This window comes from Carassius gibelio, chromosome A21 (genome assembly GCF_023724105.1).
Source record: "Carassius gibelio isolate Cgi1373 ecotype wild population from Czech Republic chromosome A21, carGib1.2-hapl.c, whole genome shotgun sequence".
Classification (NCBI taxonomy): Eukaryota; Metazoa; Chordata; class Actinopteri; order Cypriniformes; family Cyprinidae; genus Carassius; species Carassius gibelio.
In genome coordinates, this window is record NC_068391.1 from 1,585,675 (window position 1) to 1,605,674 (window position 20,000).

Consider the following 20,000-nt stretch of genomic DNA (forward strand, 5'->3'; position numbering starts at 1 on the left):
CAAAACACCCTAGCAACTGCCTACAACACTCAAAACACCCTAGCAATTGCATTGCAACAGCTTATTACACTTGGAATTACCTAGCAACTGCTTAGTAACAGCCTACAAATACTCAGAATACCCTAACAACTTCATAGCAACAGCTTAAAACACCCAGAACACCTTAGCAACTGCATAGTAACAGACTAAACACTCAGAACACCGTAGCAACTGCATAGAAACCACCTAAAACACTCAGAATACCCTAGCAATTGCATAGCAACAACCTACAACACTCAGAACACCATATCAACTGCATAGCAACAGCTTAAAACACTAAAAAACACCCTAGCAACTGCAGAGTGGCAGACTAAACAATCGGAACACCCTAGCAACTGCATAGCAACAGCCTTGAACACTTGTAATATCCTAGCAACTGCAGAGTAACAGCCTACAAATACTCAGAATACCCTAGCAACTGCTTAGCAACAGCCTAAAACACTCATTACACCCTAGCAACTACATTAGATTAGATTAGATTAGATTCAACTTTATTGTCATTATGCAGAGTACAAGTACAGAGCTAATGAAATGCAGTTAGCATCTAACCAGAAGTGCAAGAATATAGTGTGTTATATACATAAAAGTGCAGAGTAAGTAAAGCTATGATATACAGAATGTACAGTGGAGTTGCTATATACAGTATTGAGCAGAGTATATACAGATTATAAATATGAATGCAATGTAGATATTGTATGTACATTATGAACAGAGCAATGAAGGATTATATATACATTATGAATAGCAGGAACGTGAGAACAGTGGTAATAAATACAGTTGAATGAGTGTGCAAAGTATTGTTGAACAATCTATTATATGCAAAATAACAGTAGTGCAATGATTTTTTGTAGAAATAGTCTACTGTGCTTGTACAGTAACCACTTAGACAGTTTATAGTGTAATGGATTTAACCATGTGCAGTCTGTGCAAAATATGAGTAGTGCAATACATGTATGTAAAGTACTGTGACCAGTGCAGTAAAAGAGCAGGTGCAGGTTAGATAGGTGGTGCGGCATTCAGAAGTGTCACAGCCTCAGGAAAGAAGCTCTTCCTGAGCCTACTAGTTCGAGAGCGTAGGCTTCTGTAACGCCTGCCGGATGGAAGGAGGGTGAAAAGTCCATGGTTAGGGTGAGAGGCATCCTTGATGATGTTTCTTGCCCTGCCCAGACAGCGCCTGTGATAAATGTTCTCGATGGATGTTAACTGGGTGCCGGTGATCCGTTGAGCAGTTTTCACCACCCGCTGGAGTGCTTTGCGGTCAGATGCGGAGCAATTGCTGTACCACACTGAGATGCAGTTTGTAAGTATGCTCTCAATGGTACAGCGGTAGAATTCAGCAAGGATCCTGGGACTGAGGTGAACTTTTTTAAGGCTCCGTAAGAAATAAAGGCGCTGCTGAGCCTTTTTGACCAGGGTGGAGGTGTTTAGGGACCAGGTGAGGTCATCTGAGATGTTGATGCCAAGGAACTTGAAACTCGACACACGCTCCACTACAGCTCCGTTGATGTAGATGGGTGTGTGTGCATGATTCCTAGTCCGCCTGAAGTCCACAATGATCTCCTTTGTCTTCTGGGTGTTTAGTTCCAGGTTGTTGGTGGCACACCACACAGCCAGGTGCTGCACCTCATCCCTGTAGGCTGACTCGTCGTCATCCTTGATCAGACCTACCACCGTGGTGTCATCTGCAAATTTGACTATGGTGTTGGAGCCATAAACAGGAACACAGTCATGGGTGAATAGGGAGTACAGGAGAGGGCTCAGTACGCAGCCTTGTGGCACTCCAGTGTTCAGGGTGATGATGGAGGAGGAGAGGTTATCTAACTTAACAGACTGAGGTCTGTTAGTCAGAAAATCTAGAATCCAGTTGCAGATGGGTGTGCTGATTCCAAGATGGCTGAGCTTGGAGATCAGCTTGGAGGGGATTACCGTATTAAATGCAGAACTGAAGTCTATGAACAGCATTCTCACATGTGTGTTCTGACTGTCCAGGTGGGTGAGGGCAGAGTGAAGTGCCGTTGAGATGGCGTCCTCTGTTGACCTATTGTTGCGATAGGCAAATTGGAATGGGTCTAATGTAGCAGGGAGACAGGCTTTTAAGTGGGATGCGACCAGTTTCTCAAAGCACTTGGCAATGATGGGGGTGAGTGCAACAGGACGGAAGTCGTTAGGGACCGATGCAGTGGAGTGCTTCGGTACCGGCACGATGGTGGAGGTTTTGAAGCAAGTGGGGACAGTTGCTTGGGCCAGGGACAGATTGAAAATGTCCGTGAAGACCTCAGCCAGCTGCTCTGCACAGGCTTTAAGCACACGACCAGGTATTCCGTCAGGGCCAGCTGCTTTCCGTCCATTCACTTTACGCAAAGTGGAGTAAACATCTGATGTGGAGAGTGTGAGAGGCAGTTCACTGGGTTGATGCTCAGCTTTGAGTGAGATCTCCTTATTATTTTTATCAAAACGAGCATAAAAGTGATTGAGCTCGTCTGGGAGGGAGGCAGAGCTGGAGGGGGGCACAGAGTTAGGTAGTTTGTAATCTGTGATAGATTGTATGCCTTGCCACATACGCCGGGGGTCTGAAGAATTGAAGTGTTCTTCAATCCTCTGTTTATGTTTGAGTTTGGCCTGGCAGATACCCTTCCTCAGGTTGGCTCTGGCTGAGCTGTAAGCCTCCTGGTCACCAGACTTGAAGGCTGCATCTCTTGCTCTGAGCAGAAGGCGAACCTCTCTGTTCATCCAGGGCTTCTGATTAGGGAAAATTTTTATTTTTTTGTGTGTGGTCACTCTACTCACACATGTGTTGATGTGCTCCAGGACAGAGTTGGTGTAATTGTCAATGTTGATCCGGGAGTTTGTGGTGGCCTGGGCAGCAAACTCACTCCAGTCTGTGTGCTGGAACTGATGTTGAAGAGTGGAGTCTGCACCTTCCAGCCAGATTTTAACAGTCCTTATTGTAGGTTTCACACTTTTGATAACCGGGGTATACTTGGGGAGCAGGAACAAAGAGAGGTGGTCAGACTGACCCAGATGGGGGAGGGGTGTGACTTTGTAGGCATCAGTCACATTAGTATAAACATGGTCCAGTGTTTTATGTCCCCTTGTAGTGCAGGAGACATTTTGGTGAAATTTGGGGAGAACAGATCTTAAAGTGCAGTGATTGAAGTCCCCAGCAACAATAAAGGCTCCATCCGGGTGCAGGGTTTGTAATTTGCTAATAGCAGCACAAAGTTCTTTCATAGCCACGTTAGCATTAGCGTCCGGAGGTACATAAACTGCAGCTGCAACAATGCAAGTAAACTCACGTGGTAGATAGAATGGCCTGCACTTGATAATCAGGAACTCCAGATCAGCAGAGCAGTAGGTATCAACAATGACAGAGTCTTTACACCATGATTTGTTAACATAAATGCAAACTCCACCACCTTTGTTTTTACCAGAGGTTGCTGCTACTCTGTCAGCCCTGAAGAAAGAGCGTCCATCCAAATGCACCACGCTGCTTGGGACATTGTTGCAGAGCCATGTTTCAGTGAAAAACATAACATTACAGTCCATAAGCCATTTTTGTGTGAGGGTCCAGATCTTTAGTTCGTCCATCTTGTTCATCAGAGACCGTACATTGGCAAGGAAGATGCTGGGCAGAGCTGGTCGATGTGGGTTTAGCCTTAGCTTAGCACGCAGCCCACCACGCTTTCCCCGTCTTTGTTTACGGTCTCGACGCCGACGCCGAGAACTTCCGGTCGGTACGAGTGATCCGCTTGTCCGCGGTGATCTCAGTAGCTCCGGCGGGAGTTCGCTGAAGTCAAAAGGATGATCTAAAACTATGTTGGAACACTGTTTGTTGATGTCCAAAAGTGACTGTTTAGTATAGATGTAGTTCGCATAACTTAATCGCGCGAACACGAATGAAATAACCAGGTAGATTAACACTAATTTCCGAAATCTGGTAAGACGCTGAGCCTCGCGATGTGGTCGCGCCGCCATCTTGATCTAGAAAAAAAAAAAAAAAAAAAAAAAAAAAAAAAAAAAAAAACCAACTAACACTCAAAACACCCTGGCAACTTAATAGCATCAGTTTAAAACACTCATAAAACTTAAGCAACTGCATATCAACCGTCTGTAACACTTAGAGCACTCTAGCAACACCTTGACTACTTGCATTAGCCTAGCAGCTTCCTAAGATCATTCAGAACACCATAGAAACTACATAGACATAACATAAAAACCACTTTAAATACTTAAGAGATGTGTGTGTTAACCGTGGACAGGTGCAGAAACGAACCAGCCAGAACAAAATCTCCATGTTTTTAAACCCCCCTTAAGTCAAAGCCTGATCTCTTTCACAGACGTGTGTGTGTGTGTGTGTGTGTGTGTGAGAGAGAGAGAGAGAGAGAGAGAGAGAGAGAGATGCTTCATGGGAAAGTAAAGTCTTCCATCTGTGCTGAAGTCTCTTGTTCTCCATAAAACTCCTCAAACTTCACCCTTGAGCTCTGGAGATGTCATAAGTTCTTAGTTTAGCTTCATTTGCATTTGTCTCAGATTTTTCACCTGCAGTTCCTTAAAAAAAAATAAAAGTTTCTCATCAGAAACTACACCATTTCCATTTGTTCTGTATTTAGTCCAGGAGAAAATATTTAGTTTTAGGGAGATCTAGACTGGGATTCTTGTGTTTTGAGGTGTATCTCTGAGGGTCGTTCTGTCCTCACACATCTGCTGCGTGTATCTCAGCTCTGTATTCCCATCCGGCATGTTCTCAGCGTTCCTGCTAGTCATTACAGCACAGCTTTCCGACAGGAATGCTCTGCTGTTTGTGTGCTGATGTCATCACTGATCCACCGCAGCTGCTCGTCTCACATTTGCACTAAATTATTGTGTTGCAACACTTTGGGAACACGAGAGTTTCACCCCGTTTCCATCTCTGATGCATCTTGATGCACGGCATAAAAATATGCAGTGAAATGCATGTTGAAAGAATGTTTTGTGTCCTATGTCGTCCTGATCACGGCGTGTTGTGTGTGTATTTTAGGTATACGCCCCGTCCGCCAGCACTGCCGATTACAACCGGGACTCACCAGGTTACCCGTCCTCTAAAGCACCGGGCAGCAGCTTTCCCAGTTCCTTCTTTATGCCAGGTAAACCACACACACCTGACAAAAACTCAAAACAACCTAGCAACTGTATAGCAGCAGACTAAAACACTCTAAACACCATAGCAACTGTCGAAACCATCCTAGCAACTGCATAGCAAAAGACTTAAACAGTTGGAACACCCTAGCAACCGCATAGCAAAGCCTTAAAAAGTCAGAACACCCTAACAACTGTCTAAATCACCCAAACCACCCTAGCAACTGCATAGCAAAAGACGTAAACAGTTGGAACACCCTAGCAACCGCATAGCAAAAGCCTTAAACAGTCGGAACACCCTAGCAACTGTCTAAATCATCCAAAACACCCTAGCAACCGCATAGCAAAGCCTTAAAAAGTCAGAACACCCTAACAACTGTCTAAATCACCCAAACCACCCTAGCAACTGCATAACAAAAGACTTAAACAGTCGGAACACCCTAGCAACTGTCTAAATCATCCAAAACACCCTAGCAACTGCATAGCAAAAGACTTAAACAGTTGGAACACCCTAGCAACCGCATAGCAAAAGCCTTAAACAGTCGGAACACCCTAGAAACTGTCCAAACCACCCATAACACCCTAGCAACCGCATAGCAAAAGCCTTAAACAGTCGGAACACCTTAGCAACTGTCCAAACCACCCATAACACCCTAGCAACCGCATAGCAAAAGCCTTAAACAGTCGGAACACCTTAGCAACTGTCCAAACCACCCAAAACACCTTAGCAACTGCATAGCAAAAGCCTTAAACAGTCGGAACACCCTAGCAACTGTCTAAATCATCCAAAACACCCTAGCAACCGCATAGCAAAGCCTTAAAAAGTCAGAACACCCTAACAACTGTCTAAATCACCCAAACCACCCTAGCAACTGCATAACAAAAGACTTAAACAGTCGGAACACCCTAGAAACTGTCCAAACCACCCATAACACCCTAGCAACTGCATAGCAAAAGCCTTAAACAGTCAGAACACCCTAACAACTGTCTAAATCACCCAAACCACCCTAGCAACTGCATAACAAAAGACTTAAACAGTCGGAACACCCTAGAAACTGTCCAAACCACCCATAACACCCTAGCAACTGCATAGCAAAAGCCTTAAACAGTCGGAACACCTTAGCAACTGTTCAAACCACCCTAGCAACTGCATAGCAAAAGCCTTAAACAGTCGGAACACCTTAGCAACTGTTCAAACCACCCTAGCAACCGCATAGCAAACGCCTTAAACAGTCGGAACACCCTAGTAAACGTCTTATTCACCCAAAACACCCTAGCAACTGCATAGCAAGAACCTAGAATTCTCAGATCATCCTAGAAATTACATAGCAACAGTCTAAAACACTCAAGACACCTTAGCAACTGTCTAAACACTCAGAATACCCTAGCAACTGTCCAAAACACCCTAGCAACTACATAGAACATCCTAAAACACTTGTAACACCTTAGCAACGGTCTGAAGACTCAAAAAACACCCTAGCAACTGCATGGCAACAGCCTAAAACACTAGAACAGAACATCCACCAACATCCAGTGCATCAGCCAATGAGAATCAAGAATTCAAGACCTTTGCTTTTTTCATATGCTTTGTGTGTGTGTTTCATGTGTGATTTCAGACGGTCATCACAGTACAGACCCATGGAGCTCGTCCGGCAGTATGAACCAGCCCGGATACAACGGCATGCTGGGAAACTCCACACACAGCGCTCAGAGCAGCAGCTACTGCGGCCTGCATCCACACGACAGACTCGTGAGCTTCTGTTCAACTAGTTCAGATTAGTTCAGAAGCCTTTTGGGTTTGTAATGTAGGTGCACAAAACTCAACAGTGTTCCTGTGGCTCAGTTGTAGAACATTGCGTTGGCAGCGCAAAAGGTTGTGGGTTCGATTCCCAGGGAACACGTTAGGTAAAAAAATAATTAGCCTGAATGCACTGTAAGTCGCTTTGGATAAAAGCGTATGCTAAATGCATAAATGTAAACAGTTCAATATAGTCCAATTAATTAAGTCAACGGTTCTTTAATCTTGTTTGTTTTCTATTAAAAACTCAACAGTGCTCCTGTAGCTCAACTGGTAGAGCATTGCATTAGCAAGCAAGCTAGCGCAAGGTTGGGGGTTCGATTCCCCGGGAACACATGATAGATAAAAAATGATAGCCTGACTGCACTGTAAGTCGCTTTGGATAAAAGCGTCTGGTAAATACATAAATTAAATTTTTAGTAAATTTTTAATTTACTACCTACTATATGGTCAATACCTCATATTTCAGTAGTTTTTAGGGGGTATGATGAGTTTCAAATGATTTTGATGACAAATATCAAGGTGTATAATCATATATGAACAGTTAATCACACAATCTGTGTTTGAATGCAATGGCCTTGTCTCTTGAGTTCAATAACACTCTTTCTGTCTGTGTTTTTCAGAGTTACCCGTCACACTCGTCAGCTGAGATTAACCCCAGTCTTCCTCCCATGTCCAGTTTCCATCGCAGCGGCGGGACGAATCACTACAGCACGGCGTCCTGCTCCGCCTCCACTAACGGGACGGACAGCGTCATGGGTGAGTCACTGCTGAATCAAGGAAAACAGAAGAGGAATATTAGGATAGTAAATGAGAAGGAGCTAAGGGAGCTACAGGAGATCAGGTTTAGCTTCCAAACAGCATTAATAGTGATTAACAGTGATTAATCAACTGGTTTTGCCATTAGTCAAAAACTATTTCTAATCTGTTGATGAGCAGCACTGGTCATTCCTCCATCTGTCAGATCTAAAATCAGCTTTGTCAATGACATGGACAAAATGTTTTCATGGCGTTCATGAAGTCAGTAGTTCTCAACCTTTTAGGTTTTATTTATTGTTTGTTTGTTTTTGGTGGGATTCAGCCATTTAGTTTTTTGTTGTTGTTGTTATTGGATTTTATTTAATTTTTTATTTTTTATTTTTACCAAAACTGGAAATTAAATTAAATTAAAAAATGTAATTAAAAAATGTATAAAAATCAACAGAATTAAATTGTGTTAACTCTTGTTCTTCGGAATTCAATAATAAATTTATATAAAATTGTTTTTTTATTAAAATTTTTTTGATTAAGTAATAGTTTAAGGAAGCAATAAGTTTCTAAACTGTGGTTCTCAGTGGTTTATTTATTGTTTGTTTGTTTGTTGTTGTTGTTGTTCAGCCATTTACAGTAGTTTTTTCTTTTTCATTTACCAAAATTTAATTTAATTTAATTTAATTTAATTTAATTTAATTTAATTTAATTTAATTTAATTTAATTTAATTTAATTTAATTTAATTTAATTTATTTTATTTTATTTTAATTTAATTTAATTTAATTTAATTTTGTAAACTCTTGTTCTTTAGGGTTCAAAATTGAATTTACATGAAATTGTTATATATATATATATTTTTTTTTTTAATATTTAAAAAAATACAATGACAAATTACAATTTCTCTGTAATTTCTACTCTATACACATACTAGAAAAATGTGTATTCTGTATAGACATTTACATGAGTCAGCACTGTAGTCTAGAGTGTGTTTGAATGAGCAGGGGTTTGATCTCTCTATAATGTGTTGTGTTTCAGTGAATCGAGCGCCGAGCGGAGCGGGAAGCAGCTCACAGACGGGAGACGCGTTAGGAAAGGCTCTGGCTTCAGTGAGTGACCAGGTCTAATGCAAAAAATCTAAATCTAAGTATAAATCACATTCACGGTACATTTAACTCATCTAATGATGTTCTTCTGAGTTTTATGTGTTAAAAAAGTTATGAAAACTTGTTTCTGACACGGGACAGGATTGCAAAATATAACCACAGAATTATATAAACTTGCAATGCTGAGAAGTAAAGCCAAAATTGTGGGATAAAAAGTTGCAATTAAATTTTTCAATTTTTATCTGTCCAAAATATAAACTAAAATTTTTATTAGGAAAAAAAAACAGAATTTTGAGATATAAACTGGATAATAAAAGTCAGGATTGAGATATAAAATCAAATTTTGATTCAAATAAAAGTCTGAATTATCAGATATAAACTCATTAAGACCAGAGACATTTATTTATAAAGTAAATAGCTAAATGTGATTTCATGTTGCCTTTCCGAAATCATCTTCCTGTTGGGTTGATGATGTTTCAGCTTGATGATGATGACGACGATGATGATGATGATGATGATGATGATGATGTGTGTGTGTGTGTGTGTGTTGTGCTTCTAGATCTATTCCCCTGATCACACCAATAACAGCTTCTCATCTAACCCATCCACTCCTGTGGGATCTCCTCCCTCACTCACAGGTAACACGTGTGTGTGTGTGTGTGTGTGTGAGTGTGTGTGTGTGTGTGTGTGTGAGTGAGTATGTGTGTGTGTGTGTGAGTGTGTGTGTGTGAGCTTTAAAGAGTTAAATTAAATTAAAACATTTAAAAAGCATTTTTTTCTTTTGTTATTTTTTTAAGTATTTAATTTAATTTCAGATAGTTTCAAAGAAAACATGAAACCAAAATAACTAAAAAGAAAAAAGAAAACAATACATGGACATAAAAAGGTCAAAAACACACAAAAAAAACTAAATTCCTTTTAACAAAAATGTAATCAAATATTTATTGTATTTCTATTGTATATTCTTATACTGAAATATCAAAAAAAAAATATTTAAATAAAATGTAAACATTTAAAACATTAAAAAAAAAAATTTTAATTAAAAAGAAAACAGAAATAAAGAAAATATTAAAACAAAAACTAATACAAGACAAATAAAAAAATTATAATACTATTAAACTATAAATTTTTTTTTATAAAAACATTTAAAATAAAAAAATATTTTTTTTATGTAGCTTAACTTGACGTACTAAAATTTATTAAAAAAAAACTATATAGCCATAAAAAACTAATTAAAATGACAAAAAAATAAATAAATTACTAAAACTTTAAATGAAAATATAAAAATATTAATTAAATATAAACATAAATTAAAAATAGCTGATTTTATGCATATAAACCAGATTATAAATTCTGATCACTGTTCGGTAGAAGCCATTGATTTGACAAGTTGAAATATTTTTATATGTTTTATTCTTCATATCCAGTTCAAACTCGGAAACACTTCATCTCAAAACCTGATTAACGAGTCATTATTCGCGTCGCCATGGAAACGACCACCGCTTAATTGCTATTTTTCCTAGTGCCAAAGTCATTAGACCGACATCCATTAAATGTGCAAATTAATATTTAAACTTAAACATGCGAGAGAAGTTTAAGCAACTCATTTAATCATTTTCTCATTGGTGGCGGCGCGGATACATGCTAAATTTATTTGCACATGAATGTGGCTGTAATTATGTGCTAATTAGCGTTTGGAAATGAGGTTTAATAATCCAGGGAAGGCATGTTTCTGTAAAGAATTACGATTTGAAAAAGAGGTCAATAGCGAGTTGTTATTAGCATGAAGAAAAGCTGAAGAAAACTGGACCAAAACTGTTAATTTGAGTCGGATCAACGGGAAAATACGGATTCAGAGGATACAAGGGGAACGTTTTAACATTAGGCCTCAAGCATGGATCTCACCCCAAAGATTCAAGCACTGAAAATAAAATAGAAAATAAAAAATGAAATAATATTTTTATTTCAGCTAGTTTTCAAGGCAGCATTTCTCATTTTCAGTTAGTTTAAATAAAAAAAAATAAAAAAAATTGAATTAAACTACACACTCTTATCCAAAAATAAAACTAATAAAAATAGAAATTTTCAAATTAAAGTGAAAACAGAAAATCTAAAAATAGAATATTAACCAAAATATTAAAAAAACTGTAATAGTAGCTCAATGCAGTGTAATTTTAGATGCTATTATAATTAAATTAATATTCTGAATCAAACTATTTTATTTTTATATTTTATATTTTCTGTCATTTTTTACGTTTTAATACATTTTTGGTGTTTTGTCATTTTTAAATATTTTAAATATTTTTGGTGATTTTTATTCATTTATTTTAATTTTATTTATTAAACAAAAAAATGATTAATTTATTTATATATATATATATATATATATATATATATATATATATATATATATATATATATATATATATATATATATATATACACACACACACACACACTTTTTTTATATAAATACAATTATAAAATGAATATATATATATAATTTAATATAATTACAATTATATATAATTACATATAACATTATTTAATATTTATTAAAATATTTATATATTACAGTATTTTTATATTTTTTATGTTTAATTACAATTTATAATTATATTTATAATTATATATTTTTTTCAGTTAATGTTTATTTTATTTCAAGTAACAAAAATGTTAAATATAAATGTTCAGTTTTAGTTAACTATAATAACCCTGTGTGAGTGATACAGAAGTAACACTGTGACCGAGAGCTTTTATAAACTTTTACACAAACCTTAATTTATCACAGTCTTGAATAAACTGAATAGTAAAAACCCTGAAATTATATTACAGTTAACTAAAACCATAAAGAATTGTTAATTGTAAAACAAAACAGGAAGTTAACACACCAAAATGATTAAAGCTGTAACTAAAACTAGATATCAAATAAAACCTAACTGTGAATGTTAGTGTGTGAGTGATGCTGTGTCTGAGCTTGGCTTGTTTTGTGTCTTCAGCTTCCAGTTCAGCCGTGTGGTCCAGAAACGGTCAGGGATCCTCGTCCCCGAGCTACGAGCCTCCGCTTCACTCGCTGGTGAGAAATACTCTCGGATCTCAGCGTTTCTGTCAGATCTAGCTTCACTTTCACTGCGAGGACTGTACGAATATGTGCTGTTTCTCACGTTAACACTGTAGAAGGAAAAATAACATCAGTTTAATCAAAACTAAATGACAAAGTCTATGAAGATTCCTGAATATATACATTTATTATTGTTTATTTTAATAAATATGTTTTTTTCTTAGTTTTTAACAGTTACCATGGGTAATTAGTTTGTAAAATATGCAAAAAAAATAAATATATATATAATAATTATTCTTCACTTAGATTTAGGATCCAAGTTAATGAAACTGCAGAGAAATTTATATTTATTTTTTTCATATTTTTAATACAGCAGTTTTAACCCTTTGAAGCCTGAAATCCTGTAGAAAATAACAGTTATAAATAATGATTAAATATTTGAAATAAAACCGTTTATTAAAACTGTGGACAAAAGTATTTATATTTCAAAATATTTGTAAAATATATTACATATATTTATACAGTTTATAAATATAAATATATTTGTAAACATTTATAAAAAATAAAAATAAAATAGAATATTGTACAAAAATATGAATAAAATGAATAAATATTATACTGTATTAGTAATATTTTTGAAATATAAAAATATTTATACAATTTATAAATATTCTACTAATATATATGTATATATATATATATATTTTTTTTTTTTTTTTTTTTTTTTTTTTTTTTTTTTGAGTATGTTATTTACTCCTTCAGGCTTTTATGGCTCATATAAAAAAGCCCAGTTTTTATTTAATTTTTTTAAAATATGATTTTGCTGCAGATGCTGATATTTCTATGATTACGATACAAAAATGAAGAAACAAACGCTCCTCAAAAGATCGTGAGGGTCAGATGTGAGACTCTAAAACATGATTGAATCAAGTAAAGCTGAGCTGCTTCAGTCCAGCAAGAGTTCATCTGGAGATATTACTGACCTTATTCTGACCTTTGTACGGTTCCACTAGAGCGCTGTGAGTGGTCTGACAGCTGGTGTGTGTGTGTGTGTGTGTGTGTGTGTGTGTGTGTGTGGTCCTGCAGCAGAGTCGCATCGAGGAGCGGTTGGAGCGTCTGGACGATGCCATCCATGTGCTGCGCAGTCACGCGGTCGGATCCACAGCGATGTCCGGCGCTCACACAGACCTGCACGGACTGATCACTCCGTCTCACTCTCACAACGGAGCCGTGACAGGCCACAGCGCCACCTACAGCACCGGACTGCTGCCCCCCAACAGACACGCGCTCATGGTAAGAGCCGCTGACCTCTGACCTCTGACCTCTCGCTGTCTGGAGCCCCCTCCTGTGGAAAGATGATGTGTGTGTGAATCAGACGTCTCTCTGTGTGTCTCGTGTTATACGCTCATCCGTGTCTAGATCAGCCTGTTTAGATCATGTGTGCAGCGACACCAACCAGAGATGGACTCAAAAAATGATATATATATTTTATAATATGTATACATTTCATTAATATTTTTATAAATATTTATTTTGTATATATACTCAAAATGATGAATATATTTTATAATATTTATACATTTCATTAATATTTTTATAAATATTTATTTTGTATAGATACTCAAAATGATGAATATATTTTATAATATGTATACATTTCATTAATATTTTTATAAATATTTATTTTGTATATATACTCAAAATGATGAATATATTTTATAATATTTATACATTTCATTAATATTTGTATAAATATTTATTGTATTTTTATACATATATATATATATATATGTATGTATGTAAAGAGAACTTATTTTATTTTAGCTAGTTTTCATTTGGTTTAATATATAATAAAGAAATAGAATTTACTAAAAATGTTGTAGACATATTTTAAAATGACAAGAACATACAACAAAATTATTAAAACTTTAACTAAAATTATAATGAAAATAGATTACATCTAATTAAAATATTTACAAAACTTAATCACAAATAATTGTAATTGTTTAATAATAAAAACATTTAAATTGTTATGGTTGTTTTCAGTTTAAATAAAGAATAATGAAAAATAATTCATAACTATAGAGATTTTTTTTAAATGATAAAAATGAAAGTGCAATAGGAAGTGTGAAAATAAATCTACTATATATTTGTATTTCTTATAGTTTCTAAAGCAACATTTCTCTTTTTCAGTTAAATACAAATCAGTAAAAAAAACAACGTATATAGACATTAAAAAGTTGATCTGTCCAAGAGTTACGAAGTCAGGAAAGAGCAAAGAATTGTGGGTAGTGATGTTGGCTCTCCAGCACAGAACTGAATCCAGGGAATAACAGAGAGAGCGGGAGGACAGACTTCAGAAGGAAGATGCTGGTAATATTTTCCATGTTTAAGACTTGAACCAATCCATAAAGCTTCAGACAGCTGGAGAGAATAAAGAACAGAGAGAGAATAGATGAAGAAGAGAAGATGTGGTGCTCGTCCTACACACACACACACACACACACACACACACACACACACACACACAGTGTTCATCAGCTCTCCAGCGCACCCTAACATGCCATTCTTGAAACAGATTTAAAAGTGAGGCATTATAATAAATTATAATTTTATTTAAAATGTTACAGTTTTAAATGATTTTTATAATATCATTTTATAGCAGAATCTTGAAAGATTTGTACTTTATCATTGAGAATTTGTTTTTGTTAAAAGAAATACAAAACATTTAGAGAATAATCTCTTAAAAGCTCTTATTATTATTTTTTTTCATTTGATAATTAATTTGATACACTAAATTGTTGAACAGCTTTTGTGAGATGGAAGTGTTTATACAGTATTTATTTCATTAAAACACTCGATCCTGTGTGTATGTGTGTGTGAGAGAGAGAAACACACACACACACACACACATACACACTTTTTAACATTTTAACCTTTTAACTTACTTTTTGATGCTTATTTTTTGCTATCTTTTATATTTTTTATTTGTAAAATGAATTGTATTGTTTATAGTTTAATTTAACTTTACTATTTATTTTTTTGCTTAGTTATATATATTTTTATTGATCAATTATTTATGGTTTACTTTATCTTCAATACTTTATTTCTGATCATTTTACTCTTAAATGTTTTATTTTTAGAACTGTATTTATTATTAATCTTTATTTTATCTTTAACATTTTATTTTATATATAGTGTTATTTTATATTTTTATTTTTCATTTTGTCTTGTTATGCCTTACCTTTGATATTTTAGTATTAATTGCATAGTTTTATAATTTGTTTATTTATTATTAATTTTGTATTATTTATTTAATTATTTATTGCTTATTTAGTGAATTTTAATATTATTATTTTTAGCAGAAAGGGCTTTAAATCTGATTATATGAGTTTCTCTGACTATTATTTAAAGCGAGTTCCCGTCTCTCTGACCCTGTCGCCCGTGACCCCGTGACCCCGTGACCCTGTGACCTCTTTGTTTCCAGGTCTGCTAAATACACTATTGTGTTTAAAATCCATTTCCTGCTCGTTTCTCCCGCCGGGTCTCTGCAGGATATTCTTGTTCCTGCTTTTGTTTGGACTGAAGCGGTTTATTTTCAGGACTGTAACTCTGTCACACTGTTGTTTGGCTGTTTTAAGGATTTTTGATTTGGCCTGTGACCTTTAGATCGCATAAACACACAAACATGCATTTGTTTATTTTATTTTATTTTTTACAAATTTGAATTTAAAATGTATCTAAACATAATTGCATAAATATAAAACTTATCACATATTTTGATCAATGTGTCTTTCCAGACTTACTACAAAAAATTATTTTAATCTCAGTATTTTTGTCTCGAATGTCGTCCAACAACCAACCTATTTGCATGTTAGTTGTGTTTTTATTTTTTACATTTAACATTTGTATCATTTATTATTCATTTTGTTTTATCTTTTAATAATTTAATTTTTTATTTATACTTTTTATTTCTAAATATTTTACATTTTTTATGTTATGCTATTCTTTGATTTTCTTTATATATTAGATTTTTCGTCTATTATTTATTTTATTTTATCTTTAATATTATATTGTTTGTTTATGCTCATCTATTATTTGCTGTTTATTCTTTTTTTTCTTTAATATTTTTATTTTAGAATTTATTTAATTATTATTGTTTGTTTTATGTTTAATAAATGTCAGAATAAATAAATAAATACAAGATATTTTTCCTGGTAGATATTTGTTCGTGTTTTTATCTAAACATCACTTCATATTAATACATTTATCAGAAAATAAGACTTAATATCTTCTTAATTTTGCTTCTCACTTATACGGGAAAACCAGACCCAAATAGGCTTTATGTAAATGACTTCTGTTGTGATTGGACGGAATCATCAGGGCTGGTCATGTGGGTGTTGATGTGTGAATGTGGGCGGTCTTATGTTAATGAGTTCATAGTTGTGATGTCATAAGCATGATGATGTCGTTTAGCTCCATTAATGGTGTTACAGAACATTCATCTTTTATTTCAAAATAAAAGTAACACTTTAAAATGTAAATAAATTGATAATATGATATAACACACAGAGAGAGAGAGAGAAATAGAGAGAGAGAGAGAGGATCTCCGATTGTGTCCTTAAAACAGAAACGGAGCGAGAGAGTTGGACACAGACTTGTGCCAGATCCCAGTTCCTGCTGGATGTGTGTCCTCTCCTGGGAATTAGGGAGCCCACAATTAAGCATATGGACATTAAGATAATTGTCAGTTGTGTTGGCGAACGTGATGGAAGACAGATGGAGCAGACTCGCTCGGCATCATGGGACACTAGTTTGGATTTTACCTGCCTGAATAAATGCAGTGTTTTCACCGACAGAGGAGAAGAAAGACTAGAGAGAGAGAGAGAGAGAGAGAGAGAGAGAGAGAGAGAGAGAGAGACTGGCTGTGTTCACATACTACAGTTTGTGGATTTTGGTAAAATGGTAAATGACACTCTATCCCACAATGCAACTTGATCCTCCATGAATGGGGGGATGAATGAACCAGAAGTAACTTTATAATATATAATAATCTAACTTTTTTTTTAAGTATTAGTTTTTTATGTCTTTTTACTCACTCATTTAATATTTTTTTCATTGCTTACAAAATTAAATACTATTTTTATTTATACATAATGATGTTAATGTTTTATTATATTTATTTTTGTCTCTTTCTTGACTTATTACATTTTTTATAAAATAATTATAATTATTGAAATTTATAAATTATATTATGTATTAAACGATTTATTAGAATTAAAAACATAATATTTTTGATTCATAAATATCGTTCATATTATTTTATTTGTTTAATTTTATTTATTTATTTTTATTTACTTTTTGTCTTGGATTTAATATTTTTGCTCATAAATTCTTATTTTTTTTAAATCATTTTTTCATGAATTGATCAATTAAATAAAATGTTTTAATTCATAAGTATTTTAAATGTTTTACCATTTTTTTAATATATATATTTTCATCATTTGAAAAATGAAATGCTTTTTTATTTATAAATAATTTTACATGTTTTATTTTTCTCCACATTTTTTTTTTTTGCCATTGTATTTTTTTATAAAAAAAATTCTGCATGTATGACCCCCCCCCCCCCCCCATTTAAAAAAAAGAGCAATTATTTTATATTTATAAATGATTATTTTTTCAGGTTATATTTTTATATTTGGATTTTTCTCTCATTCTTGACTCTTTCTTAATTAAATCAAATGTAATTTCACCAGAACCTTACTTCACATCACACCCTGCATGTTCAGTGTGTGTTCATCATGGCATGCGTTATTCAGTGTGTGTTCTTCCACATCGGTCTTACACACATTCCATGCAGAAACTTAGCATTCTGTGAAGAATATACACACACTGTGTACTAGAGAAATAGTAGGAGTATACTGCAGTCACAAACGTGTGTGTGTGTGTGTGTGTGTGTGTGTGTGTGTGTGTGTATAATGACATGGGTATGACACAGGTATTACAAGGAGAGGGTGACTTATGAGGACATAACCCATGTCCCCATTTTTCAAAACGCTTATAAATCATACAGAATGAGTTTTTTTGAGAAAGTAAAAATGCACAAAGTTTCCTGTGAGGGTTAGGGTTAGGTGTAGGGTTGGTGAAGGGAGATAGAATATACAGTTTCTACAGAATAACAACCATTACACCTATGGGATGAACACACTTTACACAGAAACAAACAAGTGTGTGTGTGTGTGTGTGTGTGTGTGTGTGTGTGTGTGTGTGTGTGTGTGTGTGGCGCCCCCTGATGGACGTTCACAGCGGAGCACATTCAGGCCTGTGTGAAACTGACAGAATGTTCTGGGATCCTGTATGCTGCATTTGCATGTTTAGATGTGTCTGTAACATCTCTCTCTCTCTCTCTCTCTCTCTCTCTCTCTCTCTCAGGCGGGTGGCCATCGTGAGGACTCTGTGGGTTTGAGGAGCGGTCACTCCATCGTGTCCAATCAGGTGTCAGGACCCCAGCTTCCTGTGCAGTCGTCCACTTCCCCCGACCTCAGCCAGCCCGATCCGTACAGGGGTGAGCGTGACACACACACACACACACACACACACACACACACACACACACACACACACATACACACACACACACACACACACACACACACACACACACACACACACACACTTCCAGTGTATTCCCACGGTCAAAGAGAACATGCAGATATCTGCGGGTTGTCATTTATAAACCACAAACACAACTGTGTTCAACATTGATAATAATCAGAAATGTTTCTTGAGCAGTAAATCATCATATTATTCTGATTTCTGAAGATCATGTGACACTGAAGACTGGAGGAATGATGCTGAAAATACAGAAATACATTACACTTTAACAGAGATTCACACAGAAAACAGCTGTTTTACATTAGAATAATATTTCAAAATTTTACTGTAATTGTTTGTCAAATAAATGCAGATGAGCAGAAGAGGTTTCATTCAAAACATACAAATTGTAATTATAAAATTTTAGTTGTTGTCATATATATTATAGATTTATTTATTTATTTATTACAATTTGTGTTTTTTTAATCTGTAAAATATTGAATATTTTTGATGTTATACTCATACTATACTCTAATATTTTGAATCATGTTTGTAATTAAATGTAATATATTTTCAATATTAATAATTCAAAGAAACAAATTGCAACATATATATAATAATTAAATTGTCCTATTATTATTGTTATTATTATTATCATTTTTTATATATTTATTTTTATAAATATAAATAAATGATAATAAATTATATTTATATTTTATAAATTATATGTATTTATTCTATTTTTATTGTTATATATTTATATTGAGATTTATATAATAATTAAATATTTTTAATGAAATTGTAATATAATATACACATTTATTTAATATATTTTAATAGTTGTAGTTTCCTCTATTATTATTCAGATACACACACACACACACACACATATATATATATTAAATGTAATCAGTGTAATCTCTATAAAATGACTCCTCAGACTCAGTTTTAAGTGTTTTGTGGGTTTATTCGTCGATGGCTGCTGCCAAACCTCAGTCTAATGTGTGAACAATTATGAGAGCATTAAACCATGCGCTGTATTTCAGATATGAATATGTAGAAGTAAATGATAAATGACCTGTGAAGTGAGGCGTAAAACTGGTTTAAAGCAGCGCTCGTGCTCTTCTCGCCAAACGCTTTCTGTGTGGAAACCCAGCCAAAGAGTTAATGAGGAGCTGAGCGCGGTGAAAGATAAATAACAGAAGTGAGGATCACAGATGTGAGTATTTGAGAACGGCGTCCAGAAGAATTCATCAGGATCCCACCGGAGCATTTAAAGTTCTTCAGTGTGGAATCTGTTCAGTTCATGTGTAAAACACCAACACAACCACGCTACTGTATTAGTAATGACTGTACTGAAATAAAAACATTTTAACTAATTTTAGCCACAGTACTTTTTATAAGCATAATCTAATTTTTGTTTTCCATTTTAATATTTTTTCAATATATTTTTCACTTTTTTATTTATTTATTTAATTATTTATTTATTTATTTAATTATTTATTTTTATTTAAAAATGTTTTAATTTGTATTGTTACA

General features: G+C 34.6%; 1 protein-coding gene across 1 annotated transcript in view; it reads left to right on the forward strand.

The window, feature by feature from the left end:
- Window positions 1–20,000, forward strand: part of LOC127941567 (transcription factor 4-like) — a 115,308-nt gene that overhangs the window by 87,343 nt on the left and 7,965 nt on the right. The window contains 8 exon segments of the mRNA XM_052536771.1: window positions 5,057–5,162; window positions 6,771–6,904; window positions 7,576–7,711; window positions 8,739–8,809; window positions 9,366–9,444; window positions 11,806–11,882; window positions 12,954–13,160; window positions 18,300–18,432. Coding sequence (XP_052392731.1) covers window positions 5,057–5,162; window positions 6,771–6,904; window positions 7,576–7,711; window positions 8,739–8,809; window positions 9,366–9,444; window positions 11,806–11,882; window positions 12,954–13,160; window positions 18,300–18,432 — 943 coding nt within the window.